Here is a 20,373-nt window from a genome sequence, read left to right on the forward strand (position 1 = left end):
CGCGCAGACACGCACAGACACACACAGACACACACGGACACACACAGACAGACACATACAGACACACACGGACACACACACACAGACACACATACACACGCACGGACACGGACACACCTGGGAAAGGGAGGCCACGTCAAAGCTAGAGGGGATGCCTGGAGGTGAGGAGGCAGCTTTTCACTCTTGAGAGAAAGAGGGAGGGAGAGAGAGAGAGAGACACGCAGGAAGGAGAGCGAGAGAGGGAGAAAAGTGTCCAAAAAAGCGATCCAGGTTACTTACACGTCCACGTCCCCTTTACAAAGTTAAGTGTCACAGAGAGAAAAGGGAGACCCCCGGGCGCCTCGGGGCGCCTCGGGGCGCCGGGAGGCAGCGGGGAGGCCCCGGCCGTCGGGGGGAGGGGGGCGGCCGGGCTCACTCCAGCCCGTTGCGGTGGCCCGGCTCGGGGGGCTGCAGCAGCTCGGGGGAGTGGCAGGGCGGGCTGCCGGCCGCGCTGTGCTCGCTGTCGGTGTCGCTGCCCTTCTTGCCGCCGCCGCCCGAGCCGGCCGAGCCGCCGCCGCCGCCGCCCCCGGCGCCGCCACCGCCGCCGCCGCCGCCGCCGCTGTGGGTCTTGACGTGCTTGCTGAGGTGGTCGCTGCGCATGAAGCGCTTGTTGCAGACCGGGCAGGCGAAGCGCTTCTCGCCCGTGTGAGTCCGCAGGTGCCGCTGCAGCTCGTCCGAGCGCGTGAAGCGCTTGCCGCAGAAGAGCCAGTTGCAGACGAAGGGCCGCTCGCCCGTGTGCCAGCGCAGGTGCGCCTTCAGGTGCGACGTCTTGCCGTACACCTTGCCGCAGCCGGGGATGTGGCAGCTGTGCAGGCCCTTGCGCCGCAGGCTGGCGCCGGCGGGCCCCAGCCGCTCCGCCTCCTGGCAGTTGGGGCAGTCGCAGGTGGCGCGGCCCGAGTAGCGGCGGGCCGAGGAGCGCGGCGAGCCCCCCAGCGGCGCCGCCGGCCCCCCGGCGCCCAGCATGGAGCCGCCCGCGCCGGCCAGCGGCGACGGGGCCGAGTCCGGGTAGGAGCCCGGCAGGACCGGCTTGAAGCCGTCCATCAGGTGCTGGCCGGCCGGGCTGAGCAGGTGCGTCGAGGCGCCGCTGCTGAAGGCCGAGTGGCCCAGGCCCGAGTAGTCCGAGTTGTAGCCGCCCAGCGGCGAGTGCAGAGAGCCCTGCAGCCCCCCGGCCGCCGGGTGCAGCGAGCCGGGCAGCGCCGCCGCCCCGTTGGGGTTCTGCACGTCGATCCAGCCGGCGCCCACGTCCCACCAGCTGGAGGCGGCGCCCGCCGCCCCCACGTCGCCCGCGGCGCCCAGCCCGGGGTGCGAGGGCTTGAACCACGACTCGTACGGGTGGGCCATGCCCACGCGCGGGTAGATGCCCTGCAGGCCGTCCACCGACGTGTGCACCTTGGACAGGAACACCGGCTGGTGCGAGGCGTCCTGGCCGTGCGCCGCGGCCGCCCCTCCGGCCCCGCCGCCGCCGCCGCCCCCGCCGCCGCCCCCTCCGGCCCCGCCGCCGCCGCCGCCGCCGCCACCGCCGCCGCCGCCGCCGCCCGCCACGCCGGGGGCCTGGAAGACCGAGTAGTCGTTGGCGAAGGGCGAGCCCGAGGCGGCGGCGGCGGCGGCGGCGGCGGCGGCGGCCGCGCTGCTGGAGGTGAGCGAGAAGGCGCTGGAGCCCGGCGAGCCGCCGCAGCCGAACGAGTCCGACACCAGGGCCGCCGCCGCCGCCGCCGCCGCCGCCGCCGCGGCCGCCGCCGACGACGAGCCCCCGCTCCGGGAGGACCCCGACACGCCGAAGCCCGACAGGCCGGAGCCCACCACGTTGCAGCTGCCGGCCGAGGAGGAGGAGCTGCGCTTCCAGGGGTGGAAGCCTTTGCCGAAGGAGGACGCGCTGTCCGACAGCGAGGAGGGCGACGGGCTGGGGCTGCCGATTTTGTTGCAGGTAGCGGCCAGCATGGCGAGAGGCGTCGATCCCAACCGCGGTTCTTCCTGCGGGAGAGAAGAGAGCAGACCGGGAGGGGGGGGAGGGGGGCGGGGAAGGGCAGGGGAAGGGGGCGAGATGGGACGGGACGGGGAAGAAAGCGCATCAGCTCCCTGGGATGCTCCGAGACTCGCCCCCAGCCCCCCCCCCCCAGTCTCTGCAGCCTCTCCCACACTCACCTTGCACCCCCACCGACCGCCCGGGGACCTGGCTGACTCTCTAATCTGGGCCGCGGGGGGGAAAAGTTCGGCTGCTAGGGGGACTGGGACAAGCCGCCACCCTTCGCACCCGCCAGGCCGGGAGCAGCCCCTGGCGGTCTGGGGATGGGGGGGGGGGGGTCAGATTCGCGAGAAACTGAAGAACAGGGACCGGGATTTGGACTGAAAAAGAAATCCGCAGAAATCGTGGATTGGCTCGGTGTTGGGTGTGTGTGTGTGTGTGTGTGTGTGTGTGTGTGTGTGTGTGTGCGCAGCGGCCCCCGAGTGGCCCTCCCTGGCCAGCCTGCCGGCGCCGGCTGTCCCCCGCCGCCTCCCAGCCCCCAGAAACTGAGGCTCGCGAGTTTCTTTCGGCCCCGGCAGGTCGGACCTGGGGGCCGCTCGCTCTCCCCTTTTTCCCGCTGCCGATTGTTCCTGGAAATCACGCCGACCCCGATTGCAAAAGCCAAGGCACCCCGAGGCGGCTTCCACGTACCTGCAGGACGCGGCGGGCTGCGGAATTTTTAGGGGAGGGGGGCCGCTGCTGCCAAGCGCCCGGAAGCAAAAGCTTTAAAGCCTCTCTTTCTTTCTTTCTTTCTTTCTTTCTTTCTTTCTTTCTTTCTTTCTTTCTTTCTTTCTTTCTTTCTTTCTTTCCTTCCTTCCTTCCTTCCTTCCTTCTTTCTTTTTTCTTTCTTGCTGGCTCTCTTTCGTTCTATCTTTCTCTCTTCCCCCCGCAATAGTCACATGGAGGCCAGGCTGGACGAGCCCTGGTCCCCGGACAGCCAGCCGCGGCCGGGCTCTGGGAGGCGGCTCGTAGAACTGCTCTTGGAACCTTGTCCTCGGCTCAAAAAGAGTGACTCTGCCCCCCCCCCTTTCCCCCTTTTTCTTTTCTCCAAACTCACTTGTACTTAAGGGAAAAAAAAACCCTCAATAGAGAGACTGATAGCCCCTGTCCTGGCCGGGGCTATGTGAGCCCCCTCCAATCGGCGAGAGAAAGAAACTAATTAAACCCGCAAGAGAAAATCCTTAAACTCACCCCTAGTAGTGAAGTTGCCATCCCACCAAAGTGCCCTCCTCCTCCTCCTCCTCTCAGAGGATCTTTTATATATTGATAAATCAGAGGCAGTGTTTTTTTTTTAGAGGTGTGCAATACAATGATCTGGTCCGCCCCTTCCAGCACAATTGTAGCCCTCGCCGCGGCTTTGAAGTACCGCTGAGCCCCGGCCAGCCAATCTGCGGCGCCGCCGGGCCGCTCAGACACGCTGCTGCGTGAGGTCACCAGCCCCAGCCCCAGCCCCAGCCCAGCAGCCCCAGCCCCAGCAGCCCCAGCCCAGGCGAGCCAGCGGGCGCAGCAGCCGCTGCAGCAGCCGCAACTGCAGCCCCAGCTTCCCTGGCCACTTCCTATTCTCCAAGGGGGGGGGGGGTGGAGGGGGGCGACGGGGGATGGGGGGAGACTGAGTGTGTCTAAGAGTGAGTGTGTGTGAGAGGAGAGAGTGCCACAAAGCTTCAAGGGGGGAGCCGCACTGCCGGGAGCGCGCGCGCGCACACACACACACACACACACACACACACACACACACACACACACAACACACTCAGATTTTCCAAGCAAGTGAAACAGATTGCAAAGTTAGGAGAGACCGGGCAAATAAAAGACGTTGCCTAGACCCAGCTGCTCCCAGCCCCCATCTTCACTCCTCGCTATCTAAAGGCTAGGTGGTGGGGGTCCCCGGTGGGGGGGTCCCCGGTGGTGGGCTCCTTAGCCCCCCTCCCCGCCAGCAGGGTGAGGTGGGGGTGGGCTTAGGAGAGGTGGCCTAGCTCCTTTCGCATCTGCTCCTGGGCCTCCCCCGCCCCCCGCCGCGGTGTATGTGTGAGGCTTGGGAAGTCCAAGTTTCCTATTGCGGGAGGGGCAGTGTTTACCCAATTACTAACCCTGTGTACAAAAGACATTAGATAGAGATGGGGCGGGGGGGGGGGGGGAGGATGGGATGGATTTTCTCCGTGTGCGGAAATCTGTTCCAGGACTGCGAGAGGAAGGAGCCGAAGGAAAGCCCTAACAGATAACTCCTTTCTCCATAGGGAGAAGCCAAGTTTCGTAGCCTCCCCATTTTCCCGCCCCTCCCCATTTTTCCCACCCTACCCGTTTCCCCCATCCGTAAGCCCCGCTGCCCTGGGCTCGAACCCGGTCCGGAGGAGGCTATTTGTTCAATGGCCTTTTCTCCAGGACTCCAGCTCTCTTCCCCACCGCAGCAAGGAGACAGCTTCAAGCCTTCGAACCAAGCAACAATTCACCCCAAAGCCAGGTCCTGCACCTCAGACGCCATCTTCCAGCAGCTATCGCAGTGTTTGGCTGTGGCTTCAGGGCTCCGGGAAGCCAGATTCGACCCTCGAAGGAGGCTCGGGGTGCGGGGTGCGGGCACGCTTCTTTCTCTTTCTGTTCCAGTACCCTCCTAGAGCTGGCCAGCCATATGGAGCCTTGCCTGCCTGCCTCCTCTCCGGGGTTTTTCCTGAGGCTCCAGTCCTAACCTGGGGGGCTCTGGCGCTTCCCAAGGAGCCAAGCCGACCTGGACGTCGGTTGGAACAGTTTTTTTGACCTTTTTCCCTCCAGTGCTGGGGTATCATTGTCTGTCCATCATATCTATTGATCACAGAGTGGGGGGGGGGGGGCATGAAGCTTATACTTTGGAGCGAGTGTGAAGTAAATTAATGAACTGTTTTCTTTCTCTGAAGGCTGACGCTTACCATAAATGTCGTAGTGCTCTCTCGCTCTCTCCCTCTCTTTCTCTCTCTCTCTCTCTCTCTCTCTCTCTCTCTCTCTCTCTCTCTCTCTCTCTCTCCCCCCCCCCCCCCCCCCCCCCCCCCCCCCCCCCCCCGCGAGCCACTCTGAATGATTTTAGCCTGTTGAGAAGGCGTGACAGGCCAACCCAGAAGGAGGAAGGGGTGGGGGAAGGAGGGAACTCCGTTTAACAAATAAAAAAGAATTAACTCCATTGCTTTGGTCTCCTTCTGTAATGATATTCATTTTACGGACCTAATTCACAATTGCAGGAATTTCGGGTTTAATTCCAATCAATAGTATTATCCCCTGAAGGGGTGGGGAGGGGAGACGCCCTTTGTATGAATACTTATTAAGTTTATCTTTTTGTCCTCCTGTCTTCTTGGATCTGAAGCTAAGCTAGTGAGTAAAACTTCAGATCTGGGGCTCCGAGGAAAAGGGAGGCTTGGGTGTGAGTTGGCTTTCGCAGGCAAAGAACTCCGAGCAGTGGATGACAGATTTGAGCCCCTGTTCCTTGGAAATCTGGAGTTTGAACGACTTGCTTTTTACTAGTTTTTGTGCCCCCCCCCCAGTACAATATAATGACGGGTGGGAAGGCTTATTCCCATCTGCAGCTTTTCTGAATGTTTCTCCCTCTGGATCTCAAAGTGTGTGATTTTCTTTATTAAAAAAAAAAAACCAAACGAGATATTTTTGTGACCAGAAACAAAGATGACAAATTTCTCTCCTCCCCTTCTCCTCCCTCTCTATCCTCACAACAACAACAAAAAGTTGCCATCGCCGAGTTGGGGAAACCTATCCCAAGCTTTGCAGAAAAGACAACGGCAATAACAGAAGTCTGGGAACACATGTCAAACTGGGCTCAGTGAGAGAGACCCCTCTGCTTCTGATTGCCCTGAGCCGGGCAGCATGAGCCCGAGATGATCTGTTCCTGCACCCTGGAGGGATGACCTGATCCTGGCAGAATCCTCCACCGGAGGGAACCCGTGTAAGCCATCGTGTCCTGGGCAGGGGAGGGGGCGGCTGGGCGGAGGTGCGCTGAGAACTCTTGGGCCACCTGGGCCCTGGGCAGCTGTCCACCTGGGTGCTGTTAACCAGCAAGAAGCCTCCAGAGTGGATTCTAGCAAGAGGGTCGGCAAGTTTGGAAGGGGGGGGGGAAGGAAGAGCAGATTTTCCAGATTTTCTGAAATTAACTATAAATTGGGTTTGTTCCCCCTCTCTCTCCCCCCCACCCCGTAGCAAGTTGAACATCTTCGAGCTAGATGGATGTCGGTGCCGTTTCTTGAAAACCTGTGGGATCCCCTCTCAATGAAGCTTTAAAAAACTCTATTAGCATTCTGTAGGCATCGATAGCATAAATTTCATTTGAATTTCAAATTTAATAAACCAGGAGGTTTTTAATCATCCCCGGTTTTATTTGTTTGATATTAACATGGTTATTGACCGGGTCTGTTGACCGGTTTGATCATTACAGGACAGCAAAAAGTTAATTAAAACGACCACAGCTCCTTAATCATATCATCTGTCTCATCCATGTCGTTCCCTTTATTACAGGCGATGATGGATCGGCTCCCAGATTAATCTCTCTGTTTCTTCGATTTGGACAACAGCTTTGGGGGCCTCATTTACATCCTGGGGACAACCTGCTCAAGTCTACCCAACACCTTGCTGCGACAATAGACAGCAGCCACCTCCCTGCCGGGGGGAGGAGGAGAGCGAGCTGGCTGCCGCCTGAGCCCGAGCCTCCCCGGGATCCGGGGGCCGAGCGGACGCCCCGGGGCTGCGAGAAGCCCGTAAGGCTAGAGGAGGCAGACAGGCTGGGGAGGAGAGGGGGGAGGGAGGGGGAGGGCCGGCCCTGGCGGGCTGGGGAGGGGAAGAATGTTCATGCTCTGTCCTTAAATAGTCTGGAGATAGGTATACAGACCCCCCCCCGGAAATAAAGGCAGGGGACCCTGGCGAACAATTAGTAGTAATGTCTCTTCCAAGCGGCCAAGTTCGAGCGCGGTGTCCTAAGGGTGTCTACACATTCCGAGGGGTGTTAATAGATTAGTCCGCAGGTTCTCCGGGGCAAACAGAAGGGGCACACCTCTCGCAGGGAGGCGCGATGGGAGAGTTTGGGACTGCGGGGGAGAATGGGGGTATTCCCAGAAATATTCAGGGACTGGTAGCACCCTCCCTTTCCCCAGAAAAGGTCCAAGAAAGGGAAAACAAGTCCACTGAAGCTTTCCCACTTTCCCTCCCGCCCCTTCGAATAAAGTTTTAGCCCTGGATAAAGGGGGGGGAGGGGCAGCGAGCTTGTCTTTCCCAGACATTACACTGGGGATTCCCGGGTCTCGAACCTGGGACTGAGGAGGGGAAGGGAGGGGGCAGGGTGAACAGCTGGGGAAAGGAGCATCCCATGGAAGACGTGGTGTCTGTGTGTGAGTGGGGGGAGTCACTCTGAATCAGATGCTCCTTTCATAATTGCCACGTTTGAACCTTAGGGTCCAAGCTTCTCTTCTGCATTTCCTCCCCGGGAAAATCCACCAAAGCCGGCCTGTCTATACCTGTGGCCTCCATCTAGGGTCTTGGTCCGCTCTCCTCACCTGGCCACTGCCTAGGGGTGGATGAGAGTTGACTGGGCCCACGGTGGACGGGAGCTTGAGCAACTGAAGGAAGAAGTGATAGCTGGCTGGGCGTGGCATTTTGGGGGGGTCCCTCTCCCACCGCCACTCCAGACCCAGCCCGGCTAGGAGGTAGCCCTTCTCCTGCCCCATGGAAGATCTTTTCCTGGAGTGCGGCTCCCTCGCAGTGGGATTCCAGACTCCCACCCTACTCACCTGCTGGTTGGTGGTGAGGCCGCTGCTTTGCGTCTGGGTCGTTGGTAAATTAGAGAGACAATGTCTGTGGCCGCGAGGTGAGAGTGAAAGGGCGGCAGGCGGCAGGCAGGTCACTACTCTGGAACGATCTAGAGAACTTCGGTGGGTCTTCCCCAGTTGATTCTCGGGGACCAGTTTTTACTTTAAGAGACAACTCCCTGCCGCGATGGTCTCACACCTTTTTGTTGTTATGTTTGCTTTTTTCCCTTGCTTTCTCATCCAATCTCCCCTTGCCCCAAATTGTCCCCCCAGCCAGGCAAGCACTTTAAAATAGCCGAGCTGCAGGGTCCCATACGAAAGGACTTTGGCAATGCCCTTGACCTTCTTGTCTATAAAGGGCAGTTATTTCTAGCCCTCTGGGTAAACCGGGCCTCTCTGGAGACTTTTCCCCTGGGCTATGGAGAGAAGCTCCGCCACGCCTCATAGTCTGTCCATAGGTGGGGCAGGGAGACAGATAAGCTTGGGACTGAGTTCCCGGCAACTCTGTGGTACTAGTGAGGAACAGGGGCCAGGGAGCTCCCCAGGTTGAGAGCATCTTCATAAACCTGTCAGTCATGGGGCAGAGAGCTGGGCTCTCCATGATGCTGGAAGGAGACTCACTCCCGGTGGGCCTGAGCGGAGACGAGAATGTCCACGAAGGTAATCTAGCTTTGTCTTCCCCTCCCCCTCCCCCCATTCAGGTCCATTTCTGACTCAGAAGGGGTGAGAAGGAAGAGAGCAGTGTGCATCTTGCTGAGATGTGGGCTGTGTGGGCTCGAGACAGAGAGAGACACAGAGAGAGGCAGAGACAGAGACAGAGAGAGCCAGAGAGAGGCAGAGAGAGATTTGTGGTAGGCAAAGAGAAGCCAGTGAGTGAAAGGTCCAGAAAGACAGGGGACCAGGCAGCTTTCCCAGAGTCTTGCTCTTTGGAACCCGTGTGCATCAGTTGCATGCTGGTGGGGGCAGGGGGCATTATCTCGAACTTGCTCCCTGCTAACATGCAGAGTTAAAAACTACTAAATTCTGATCTTCTGCGTTATCGATTTCTTTTCATTCTGTTCTTTGACTGGAGAAGCTAAGGCGCCCAGATTACCCGGCGTCTCCTCCAGACGGTTGACAATTGCAATCGCAGTTTGGGGAAGATAAATGTTACTTTGGGAATTGTGTTTAATTACAAACGAGCAAGGGGCGGCTGGGGGGACTTGTCGGAGCCCACATGTGAGGAGGGGACAGGAAGGTGCGGAGGGGGGCAGGGGAGAAGATTCAGGAAGGATTTGAAAAATCGCTTGGGCAGGAAATGACAGTCCCACTGGAGCGGTGGGCCGGGCCACCAGGACCAGGGAGCCCAAAGAAGTACAATGACCCACGACCACACAGGGCCACTAAGGCGGGGCAGGCCACAGACCCTCAGCGCCTGGGGAAGCAGCATGCCCTCTGCAGTTCACCATCCAGTCAATTGTGTAAAAAGAACAGTAGAAACTGCTTTTCCTTGTTGGCGGGTCAAGGAAACAGTTTTTGAAAATAAGAGGAGGAAGGAGAGAGAGAGAGAGAGAGAGAGAGAGAGAGAGAGAGAGAGAGAGAGAGAAATTAAGAGAAGAGAGCCTGAGAAACGTGAGATAGGAAGGAAAAAAGAAAGGAAAGAAAAGGAAAGAGGAGTGAGAAGAGGAAGAAGAGAAGAGGGCCTGGGGAGGAAAGATGTGAGAGAGAGGAGATATGAGAGAAAAGAGGTGCGACAAAGTGTCAGAGTGGAGAGGAAAGGGAGAGAGACCCGGAGAGAGCAGCAGTTGGTCCAGAAGGAGCGGGGCTCCCACTTGGCCTTTGCTGCCTCGGATCAGGTGGACCCCGGCACTTCCTCTCCCGAGAAATTCATCTGCTGCCACTTTTGTGTCTGAGGGAGTGTGTGTGCCTGGGAGTCATTCTCGGTTCTTGGGGCAGCTCAGTTAGGGTGTGTTTATGTGTGTGTGTGTGTGTGTGTGTGTGTGTGACCGGGCTCGCTGGCAGCCCTGGGCTCCGGGGCCGAGCCGGCGGACCGAGCTCGCAGGGCAGCCGCCCCCATTGCAGGCCTCCCCTTCCCCACATGGCTGCCGGAGATGGCGGCCGAGGCCCCGGCCAGGAGGAAGCTCGCTTCCAAGCTGGCCCATTCGGGCCCATAATGGGCGCGTTATTCTGGCCCACTGAGCACGAACAAAATGGGCTTCAGATCGCGTGCTTGAGGCTCATTCGCCTCTGCGTCCAGGAAGGGGGGGAGTGGGGGTTGCTGGGGGGTGGGGGTGGCAGGGAGAGCTCTGGAGAAGGGGGGGCGACTGGGAAAGGGGGGAGGGGGGTCTGGGGAAGCCTGGCCCAGGGAGCCCAGGCCAAGGGAGCCCAGCGCCTCCCCGGGCGGGTGGAGTCCCCGGCTGCCTCCCTCCCCAGCCAAGGCCAGGATAATTTACAGAGCCCGTCCAGAATCGGAGGGGCCAACGCCGAGGCCCTTCGCCTTGTAAAGCGCTCCTAATTACCTGCCAGAGCAATTAGCTGACTATCACGAAGAAATTAGATCGCTCAATGTAGCATAAATAATGCGAATAATTTTGTACGGAGAATGGCAAGCGGGCCCGGGGGCTCCTTTAGAGGGAAAGAAGACCTCGACGCTCCGCAGCCATCCGGCCGCCCGAGCCCGGAGCCAGCCTCGACGTGCCGGGAGCCCCGACGACCCGGGAGCCCCGATGAAGCCGGAGCCCGGGCTGGCTTGGAGGCCCGGGCTGGGAGCCGGCTAGTGGCCGCTGGCTCCGGCCGCCCCCCCCCGCCCCGCCCCCCTTCCCCCGCCTCCGCCCGGCCAGCTCGCAGTCATTAACACCGAGCGCCGGCCGTGGGGAAACCTGTTTACCAGATGATTTTTACAATGCCCTTTTCTGTCTCATTTGGCAGTTGAAATGGCTGGAGTTGGTTCCTGGCTGCCTCGCGGCTCTCATCTGTTGAGCATATTTTTGCCCGGAATATTGAACCCCGACCAAAGTTGGAGGCACTTGGGCAACGGCCCCAGCTGTAGGGAGGGGCGGCGGACACCCACGGGGGCAGCTGGTGTGTGGGAAATGAACCGGACTGGAAGGCAAGAGAGACCTGGGTGCGGATTGCGCCTCTAGTTTGGACCTTGAGCAAGATCATGGCTCTCTCTAGGTCTCAGTTTCCTCCTCTAGATAAAGGCACTTGCAAAGGAGGGCGATTTTGTCAAGTTTTCTGCAATCTTTAACAAGCTATAGAAATATGTCCCCACTAGACAACTCGATGTTTCCCTTCTTTTCTTGTAGGGAGGGTTTGGGGGTTTTGTTCCGATAAGCATGTAGGTATGGATGTGTCTATATACTTTAGAGGTACGTTGGGTATATATGTGGGGGGGGGATCAACCCAAATCGAAATAAAGGGGAAACCTAAGCCTTGTCCAAAAACTAGTTTCAGTGGGAATCTTAAATGAGACATTTACCCTGGGAAATAATCTTAGCTTGGAGCACTCGAAGATTTGCAAGTTTGATCAGTGCTCTCATTGGATTCCCCAGTTTAGCCCTTGGGGGGAGGACTCTTAATATCTTATTTATCAGAGGAGAAAGCAGACTCAGAGAGGGAAAGTGACCTGTCCTAGATTACTCAGCTAGTAAATGTTAGAGAAACAACTGAAGTACAGGCCTTCCTGGCTCCAAATCCAAAATCTCAGGGGAAATGCACTTTGACCCCACCGTTTGCTTCAGGGTTTCCCCTCCTCCAGACCCTCCCCTCTACACAGCTACAAAAGTGGATTTCTCAAGGGGGAATCTCGGACTAGATCATTGCCCTATTAAAAACAAACTCAAGTGACCCCTTAATTTCTCTAGGTCTAGGGCCATAGATGCACTCCGGTGTTTGATTTTTAAAATCCATCACAACCTGCCTTCACCTACTCTTCCTGTCTTTTCATTCATTATTCCCCTTCCCAGTCAAAGTGTCCTTCTTTCTGTTCTTTCACCGTTCTCCCTTTATATTGAGCATCCTCCACCTGAACAGGACTCCCTCGGTTCACTTTCGTAGAATCCCCTTCTTTTCGTTCAAAATTCCACCCCAAAGCTCCTTTCCCCAGGAACCTTCCACTATTCCCTCCAGCTACTGCTGCTTCCTTACCCAAACACTTGGGTTTGCCCTTATACTAGGCTGTAAATACTTAAACATCTCACCAATAGAAGGGAAGCTTCTTGAGTAGAGGGAAACTTTCTTGTTTTTGAATCCTGGGAGCCTAGGATAGTGCCCACCACCATAGTAAGGAATGCTGAAGAGATTCTAGCTGGTTCCCTAATTGGATTGAGTATCCTTCAAAGACTGAGGAGGCTTGCCCTATATGGAAAGTATCTCCTAAGAGAACAAAGTTGCACCCCCTCATCCTGCTCCTCAGTGTTCCGATGGGGTTCTAAGCTGAACTGCAAAGTCTCAAAGCTGAATTTGGGGTCACAAAAGTTTGGGCGATCCTGTCCTCTCTGCTTCTTTTTCTTTGCAACTTGACTAGCAAGTCCCATTAAACAAAACTTGAATAGCCTCAAATACTTGAGTTTAAGGCATCACTGCTTGGTTCACTCAATGACTCTTGGGTACTCCTGTAACTTTCAGTCAGTCCATTGAAGAGATGCTTACTGGATATGGCTGGCAAAATTTTCATGGCAAAGACACTGGAGTAGTTTGTCATTTATTTTTCTGACCCATTTTATGGATAAGGAAACTGAGGCAAACAGGGTGAAATGATTTGCCCACGGTCATATGGCTAGTGTGCTTGAGGCAGGATTTGAACTCATGAAGATGGGTCTTACTGATTCCAAGTCCACTGCCACCTAGATACCTTTTGATTCATAGGTATCATTAACTATGCTACTTCCTAAAGGATAGGAAACATGCCTCTCAAAGGTAGAAATATTTGTTCCTCAGAACACAGTCATTCTTTTTAAACATGTTACATCTTATTTCAGCTCCTTCTCTTGATAGGCAACAGAAGGGCACTGCCCCAGAGCTTCAAAAATCTCTCCCAAACCCACTCACCATCTCCAAAATAGAGACCACCTTACCTTTAAAGGATGCTCTAACATGTGGCATTTGGGTGACTTATCCTGAGGGGATCACAGCTGGTGGAGATCATAGATATAGACAGGAAGGGGGCTTAGAATCCTCATCCAAGCTCCTCGTTTTATTGGAGAAAATAGAGGCCTAGAGTCAGTGACTTCCCAAAGTCACCCAACAACAGAAGTAAGATCTGAACCCATGTCCCTGAACTCCCAAACTGGTGCTCTTTTCACCCCTATTCCTGCATTGCTTCCATGCTTTTCCCATTTAGAACAGTAACTCAGGAGGTTTGAGTATATTTATTTAAAAGGAGGGGAAAAAAAGATAAAAAAGAGAACACAGTTAAAGGGTCAAACAGCAGCCCCAGATTTAGGGATGGAGTAAGCTCCCTTCCCTCCTCACATGCATTATGGAAATCTCCTTTGAGCTTAAAGATTCTTGTTTATAGTCTCCAAGATAGAAACCCATGGAAATTCTTCCCTAACCTGTGGCAAATCAACCTTTGTCTCCAAACAGTTCTCTGAATCACAAGGTGCTGGAAAAATATGCTCATTTAATGCCCAAAATGCCTTCATTCTAAGGATCACACATGAGGAAGGAAAGGAGGAGGGGAGGAAGGAAGGAAGAAAGGAAGGAAGGAAGGAAGGAAGGAAGGAAGGAAGGAAGGAAGGAAGGAAGGAAGGAAGGAAGGAAGGAAGGAAGGAAGGAAAGAGCAGAGAGATGGAAAAAGAGAGGGAGGGAGGAAGGCAAATATAGATACTCTTTGAGGATTCTGGATTCTGGAATATGAAGACATTTTGAAGATCCATCTTTTGAGGATGCAATTGGACAACAAACTATCCCACATTACAGCCAAATATTTTAAGATGCTGGAAACACACCCTTTAGTTGACTTTCTTATTCAATTCCTTCCTCCCCCCCCAAAAAAAAGAGAAATCTTTCCACCCTGGGAAGCAGAAAGCCAGACAGATGGAACCCAGAAAGTTCTCAATAAGTACAGCCAGTCCTGATCATGAATGGGGGCCTAAGGGAGGACCCAGAGAGGAAAGTCATCCTTTCCCCATATGCCATTAGTGCAGTGACACCAGGCAATCAGTTCTGTTTTTCTTACCTTTCTTCTTATCCTAATGGGTCCTCCTCTTTCTTATACATGCGTATTAAAGGTGAAAGAAACAATTGATGCTTCTGTAATTGGTTGGGGCACATTGTCCCCTGGAATCTCAAAGGAAAACATTTGTCCTTGTTCAAGATCAAAGAGAGATACAGGATCTGAGAGGGAGAACCCACTCCCGCTGAAAAGGCAGGCAGTTGTGTAGCAAGGATGTCTGGGATCATTTTATTTATTTGTTTGTCTTGGTCAGGTTGAGTGTGAATGGATCTGGGTAGAAAGTTTGTACATTCAGGACAGATGCACATACATGTATTATGTCCATATAATACATTTATTACAGAAGGCAAATTCTAAGGTAATTGGAAAAGCCTAAACTGCTTCCATTTGAAAAGCTGAACATCTAACCATATAATCTCAGGTTCATCCATGAATGAGGAAATTCTGCTAGGCCTGTTCAACTCACCCATCCCAGGAAAGTCTGGTCCTATAAGATTGCTTGGGTTACTGTAGCACAAAAATTGTTGTCAGTTGGGTTTTTTTGGGGGGGGGATGAACTCAGAATTATTATTTATGGACCAAGGAAACCCCAAATCTAAGGAAAGTTTTGTTGTATTAAGTTTGTTATAAGGCATCTAGACTGCTGAATTACAATGATTTTTTAAATGTGTATTTATTTGTCTCTAGAAGTGTCTCTCCCTTCTCTCCTTACAAAGGAATTTCAATTTCCAAAACAGAGCTGGTTTGGAGTTACATTTGTAACACCTAGCACTTGTAAAATGCTGAATTAATATTGTTGAATGAATCCTCTAATTCCTTTATTTAAGAGAGTGATTAAGGAGGGCAGCGTATTTTGTTTTACCTTAAGAGGGGAGACCCTAAAGATAAGTGGACCAAATAGTTCACGTAAAAAAAGAGGCCTGAGTTGAAGTTGAACAGTTAACTTTGTGAGTTATTCCTCCTGGATTCCCTTCAAGTCTCCACAACCACAAACACATCCTTTCCTATCCCTGGACCCAAACTCCCTGGTCTCTGAAGCTCAGAAGGTCATCCAATCTCTAGGCATTGGACAATAAAACCACCCCCGGAGGAATTGGGGAAGACTCGAAGGTCCAAAGTTTACAAGTGAATAGAAACCATCTGGAGAGACTCTCGGGTCCGGGGTTTGAATACAAGGAAAGAGGCGAGGTGGGTGGGGGATGGGAGGGTTCTTCAGATCAAAAGTTCAATCTAGCCGAGTTAAAAAGCTGTGGGGGCTGAGGCAGATCGCCTGGGGGCCTGGGGAGAAAGTTTCTGTCCATCCCCCCCCACCCCCAATGATCACACTCCCTCTCACGTGGGAGGGAGCTAACTGGAGGATAGGAAAAGACACAAGTTCCGGAGGCGACTGGGATAGCCGACCTGGGAAATCCAGAGGACTCCCGACGGTCCAGATTGGCGGAGTCCGAACAAATGCCAAGGGCTTGGCTATGGAGGGTCTCGGGATTCTGGTTCTTAGTGGGGAGGGCCCCTCGGCAGAGACAAGGGGCTGCACAAACTAAGGAAGGGATGAGGGGAGGCAAACTGGACCCGTCGGAAGGACCACGGCCGCCGGAGCCTCGTGGTGGCCTTCGGGCTGCCCACCCAGCTTGGACTTTGACGGAAATCCTTTCCTGGCTCCCCCGTACCGAGGGGCTGGCTTCCATTTATTCTCGTGGAGAGCTGATTTCTTCCAGTTTGCATGTTGTTTGCTTTCTCTGACGTGACCTCCCGGAGAGCACTGGCTTTCCTTTGCCTTCCTTCGCCTCCTCAGTCCTTAGACTTAGATACACAGTAAGAGCCTAATAAATGCTTAGGGCTTTCCCAAAGCCTTCTTAGGCCTCTCTTTCCTCTCAGCCGCTCCAGGGCCTCCAAGGTCCAGCTGCCGGAGAGACCCAAGATGAGAAATGGCAAGGACCCGGTGTCCCAGACTGGTGGCGTGCCGGCTCTTCCACCCTGGCCCCCCAATCCCCACCCACCTGCTCGTGACACTGCCCTTCTGTCCACCCTCCCATGACCACCTCCCCGCAGAGTCGCTCCCACCAAAGCTAGCAACTTCCAGCTCCAGAATGGTCCTGGGTTCGAAGTCTGTGTCTTTCGGTGCTCTTGCAGGACTGCAGGGGGCGGGGGGGCGGGGGGGATTCAGATGGGTTTGGCCTGGACAGGTCCCCCCCCCCTTTAAACCTGGGTTCCCAAGTCGGGCGGGGTGGGGACGCGGCCGGCCCTCCAACTGTGAGGCTGAAGCAGCCCGAGGGGACCCCGCCGCTGCCCTAGAACCCAGGGCCTTCCCGGGGGGCCCGGGCATCCAGGCCCGCGGGGATGCTTCCAGCCCAGGGGGGCAGGCTCCGCCCCCCGCCGGCCGGCCCGCTCTTGTCTCTTGCAGACTCCCGGGGCCAGGGCAACAAAAGGCCCGGGCGAGACGGACCGTCTAGTGGGCAGCAGGTCTCCCTCCCCCGCTGCCAAGTCCCCCACCCCTCCACTCATCCTCCCCTCCGCCTCCTCCTCCTCCCGCCCGCCCCTCTCCTCCTCCTTCTCCTCCTCCTTCCCCTCCTCCTCTTCCCCCGGGGGGCTGGCGCTGCCCGCAGGCGGGGAAGGAGCCGCCCTCGGGGCGGACAAAGAGGAAGGGCCGGGGCCGGCCCGCTGGCACGCGCGCCAGCTCCCCGAGCCTCCTCCACCCCCGCCGGGCTCCGCGGCCGCCCCTTCCAACCTCCCAGACCTGCCCCTCCAGCCTCCCGGCCCACCCCCCAGCGCAGCCTGGGCCCGCTCCATCCCCTCCCCTCCCCTCCCAGCTCCTCCCCAGCTCCACCCCCCGCCGCCAGGACACCTGCTAGGCAGGCCCGGTTACCCGCAGGGACTGCCACTTGGCTTTACCGGGCTGCTCTACCCGGGTGTGCGCCTGTGTGTGTGCGCGTGGGGGGGGGTGGAAAGTGGCAGCAGTCCTTGGGAAGGCTGAGGCATGGAAGACTTGTCCTGGCTCTATCCATGTGTGAAAAGCACACCTTTCCTAAACTGAGCTTTCCAAAGGTTTCCTCCTCTTCCTCCTCCCCCTCTCCTCCTCCTTCTCCTTTCTCACTCGACTTAGAGACGTAGAAGTTTCCTCCTTCCCTCCCCCTCCCCCTCCCCTCTCCGGCACACCCACGCTGACCCAAGCCCATCTATCCCCACTGGGAAGAATTTCTTCAAAGGTGGAAGAGAGGGCTTAGGAAGACAGCGTCATCGGACAGTTCTTACTGGGACCCCAGATTCTTTCCCTGGGGGGGGGGGCAGCACTCGTTTGCCCCACTTCCTAGCTGGCTGGCATCTGGCATTCCCCAAATTTCACCTGGAGGTTTTTATTTGAAGAGCTGCCCCATGGCAGTGACAGAAGAGACTGGCTGGAATCCAGAGGCTGGGCAAAGGAGCGTCTCCATGAGGGCAAAGCAGTTCGGGTGGGTTATCGGGGGGAGTGCTGGATGTCACTCACTACTCTGGGACCCAGTACAAGTCATCCAGCTCCCTGAGCCTCAGTGTTCCTGCCTGAAAAGTGAAGCGAGGACTTAGACTTCAACTCCAACTGCACACTGCATGATCCCATCAGCCTGGCCTCTTTCCTGTTCCTCACACACAAGCCCTGAAGGCTGACTTTCCCAGACTCTGCTTCCTGGCTTCTTTAAATATTCAATTCAAATCTCACCTTCCTTAAGAAAACTTGCCCTGCTCCCTTCCCACCACTTCCTGCCCTCTAAAATTACCTTCCTGCTTTCTCTGTGTGTTTTGTGGTACCTCGTTATCTCTATATGGTCTTTACCATTAGAATGTCAGCCCCTTGAGGGCAGAGACCATGTTTTTGCTTTTCCTTGTACGTCCAGTTTTTAGCACCTAGCCCAGCCTCAAAGGTCCCCAGCAGCTCCCCAATGCTGGTAGGGTCCTGCTTCTCTGCCCCTCGAAGGCCCGTAAAAGACACTGACACTGGCTTGGGGCTGGGAGGGACAAGACAGGAATCCGAGCCAGTCTAACTTGATTGAATTGGGAGAACGAAGTAGAAATAGTCCCTGTCCTTTCTCTTCCATCTAGGAAACAGCTTTTATGCATGTCTATGAAATCAGTGAGGCTGAAGCAAACTGGGGGAGGGGAAAGAGGTGGGGGATATAGAGAGGTGTAGTAACTGAACCCTGGATAAATTCCGTAGATAGGGTGCAGATGAAGGCACTAAGAGGGAAGTTGGACATGTCAGAGGTGAGGAACTGCAGCCCTTCCTCTTTGTTCCCTTTAAAATTTGAGGTGGGGTAGTAGAGTCAGTGTGAGTCAGGGAAATGGGTTTGAGCCCTGCTTCAAACGCTTAATAATGGTACGTTATTTAGCCTAGGGAAGTCACTGCCCTCTCTGACACTCCATTTCCTCATAGCAAAATAGAATAATAGAATCTGACTCAAGTGTGAGTTCAGGGATAAGATACCCAAAGAGCTTTGCAAAGCTATATAAATATTAACTGTTGTTTTTCAGACATTCATTCATTCATCTAATATGAAATACCTACTGTCTGCCCACTGGCCTCTGAAGATACAAAAGCAAAAACGAAGCAGCCTTCACTAAAGGCACTTCTCTCTATGTTTGGGAAGGTTAGGGAGCATGGAAAAAGCTACATGATAAGTGGTATTTTATAAATATGGTAAATATAAAATAACAGTCTGGGGGCAGAAGGAGGAAGGACAATCTGGGATTTGGGAATGTAGGAGTGAGTACTTAGAAGGTCCTAAGGTATCTATAGATGGAATGAAGACAGAACTCATTTCAGACACTTGGAGAGGTGGGGATAGATGAGAGAGGGACCAGTTTGAATGAAATGAAGGAAAGATGAGGGAGAGGAGCATGTAGTGTTACTCTGGAAGACCAGATTGGAGCCAGATAATAAAAGGCTTCTTTCCTTCTATCTTGAGATGGGGGTCTCAAACAACAAGCCTAACTCGTTCATTTATCGATAAGAAAACTAAAGTCCAAAGGAGAAATGACTTGCCCAAGGTCATACATATAGTGAGTAGCAGAGCCAAGATCTGAACATTCTGACTTCAGATCCAGCATACATTTGGCTGTTTTTTGCTGCCTCACTTACATTTCTCTTTAACAGAACATACAAAGTCCTCTGCATAAGGACTTTTGAAAATTTAGCAAGAAAGGTTAAATGGGAAAGAGTTTGGGGCAAGGTGAGAGGAGATACTTAAGAAATCAGTTCATAAGAAAGCCATACTGGGAACCAGGGACAACCCACCCCGAACGCTTTAGAATCCTTTCTGAGTGAATTCTCCACTAACTGACTCACAACTGTCTCTACCATCTTAAAGCTTTCATTGTTTGTGAATCCCAAGAAGATCTAGCCCCTTCTCCAATCTGGACAAAGAAATCTGACTAAAGAACCATCTCAAAAAATGTTTGCTGAGTTTGAAAAGATGGGGGGGGGGTAATATCAATTTAAGATGCAAGATCAATATGAGTCAGCAGTGAGGTGGCATTCAGAGGCTGATGCAATCATGGACTGCATTCAAAAGAAGTATTGTTTCCCAGAATGAACCAGAAGGTGATTGCCCACTGTTCCCTGCCTAGCACAGACCAAATCTGGAATATTACATTCAGTTTTAGAGGATGTGCCATTTGGGGGAAATCTTTGGTAAGCTGGAGATGCTAAAGAGAACAGTAATCAGGATGGAGAAAGGGCCTGTCTCAAAGGGGGTTCATTTGAAGGTTATGGGTACATTTAGAGTAGAGATTAAAATGCTCAGAGAGGACATCATTGTCTTCAAGTATTCCAAGGGTTATCCTGTGGAATAATCACAATACTGATAATAAGAATAACGATAAATGATACCAGCCTGTAGTTTGATCAGTTGGTATTTGTTCTAAAATCTGCAAAGCACTTTAGAAATTGAACTCCTTGGAGTTAAATGAAGTTAGTAATCTCCATTTTATATATGAGGAAACAGAGACCAACAGGCTAATCGACTTGCCTAGGATCACACAGCTAGTAAATGTCTCTGGTCATATTTGAACTCGGGTCTTCCTGTGGCCAGGTGCCCATAAAGTGGGGGAACCATACTTCCTATTGTACTTCAGCTGCTTAGTGGAGTGGCCAACAGTGGCCTGCAGTGGCCTGCAGTGGCAGTGGCCACTGAAAGAATAACTTCCTAAGGAGAGTAGCCTGTCAAGAAGCCTACATATTCCTTATCCTGGAAGGCCATCAGGCTGTTTGGCCCCAGCTGGCAAATCCAGGAACAATACCAAGAAGTCACAAAGAGACCCATTTAGATTCTGCCGGGAAAAACTTCTGAACAATTAGATACGTCCCAAAGTGGAGTGGGCTGTCCCCCAATTAAAGCCAAGATTGAACGATCAGTTGTCTGGTATGTTAGAACGGG

At 54.3% G+C, this 20,373-nt stretch overlaps 1 protein-coding gene across 1 annotated transcript; it reads right to left on the bottom strand.

Annotated features, from left to right (window-relative positions):
• Nucleotides 1-411: 411 nt before the first annotated feature.
• Nucleotides 412-3,253, bottom strand: SP8 (Sp8 transcription factor). The gene is made up of 3 exons (XM_074195039.1): nt 3,233-3,253; nt 1,542-2,010; nt 412-1,484 (listed from the first exon to the last, which is right to left on the bottom strand). The coding sequence occupies exons 1-3, from the start codon at nt 3,251-3,253 to the stop codon at nt 412-414; spliced, it is 1,563 nt and encodes a 520-aa protein (XP_074051140.1).
• Between the last annotated feature and the right edge of the window lie 17,120 nt (nt 3,254-20,373).

This window comes from Macrotis lagotis, chromosome 7 (genome assembly GCF_037893015.1).
Source record: "Macrotis lagotis isolate mMagLag1 chromosome 7, bilby.v1.9.chrom.fasta, whole genome shotgun sequence".
Taxonomy (NCBI): Eukaryota; Metazoa; Chordata; class Mammalia; order Peramelemorphia; family Peramelidae; genus Macrotis; species Macrotis lagotis.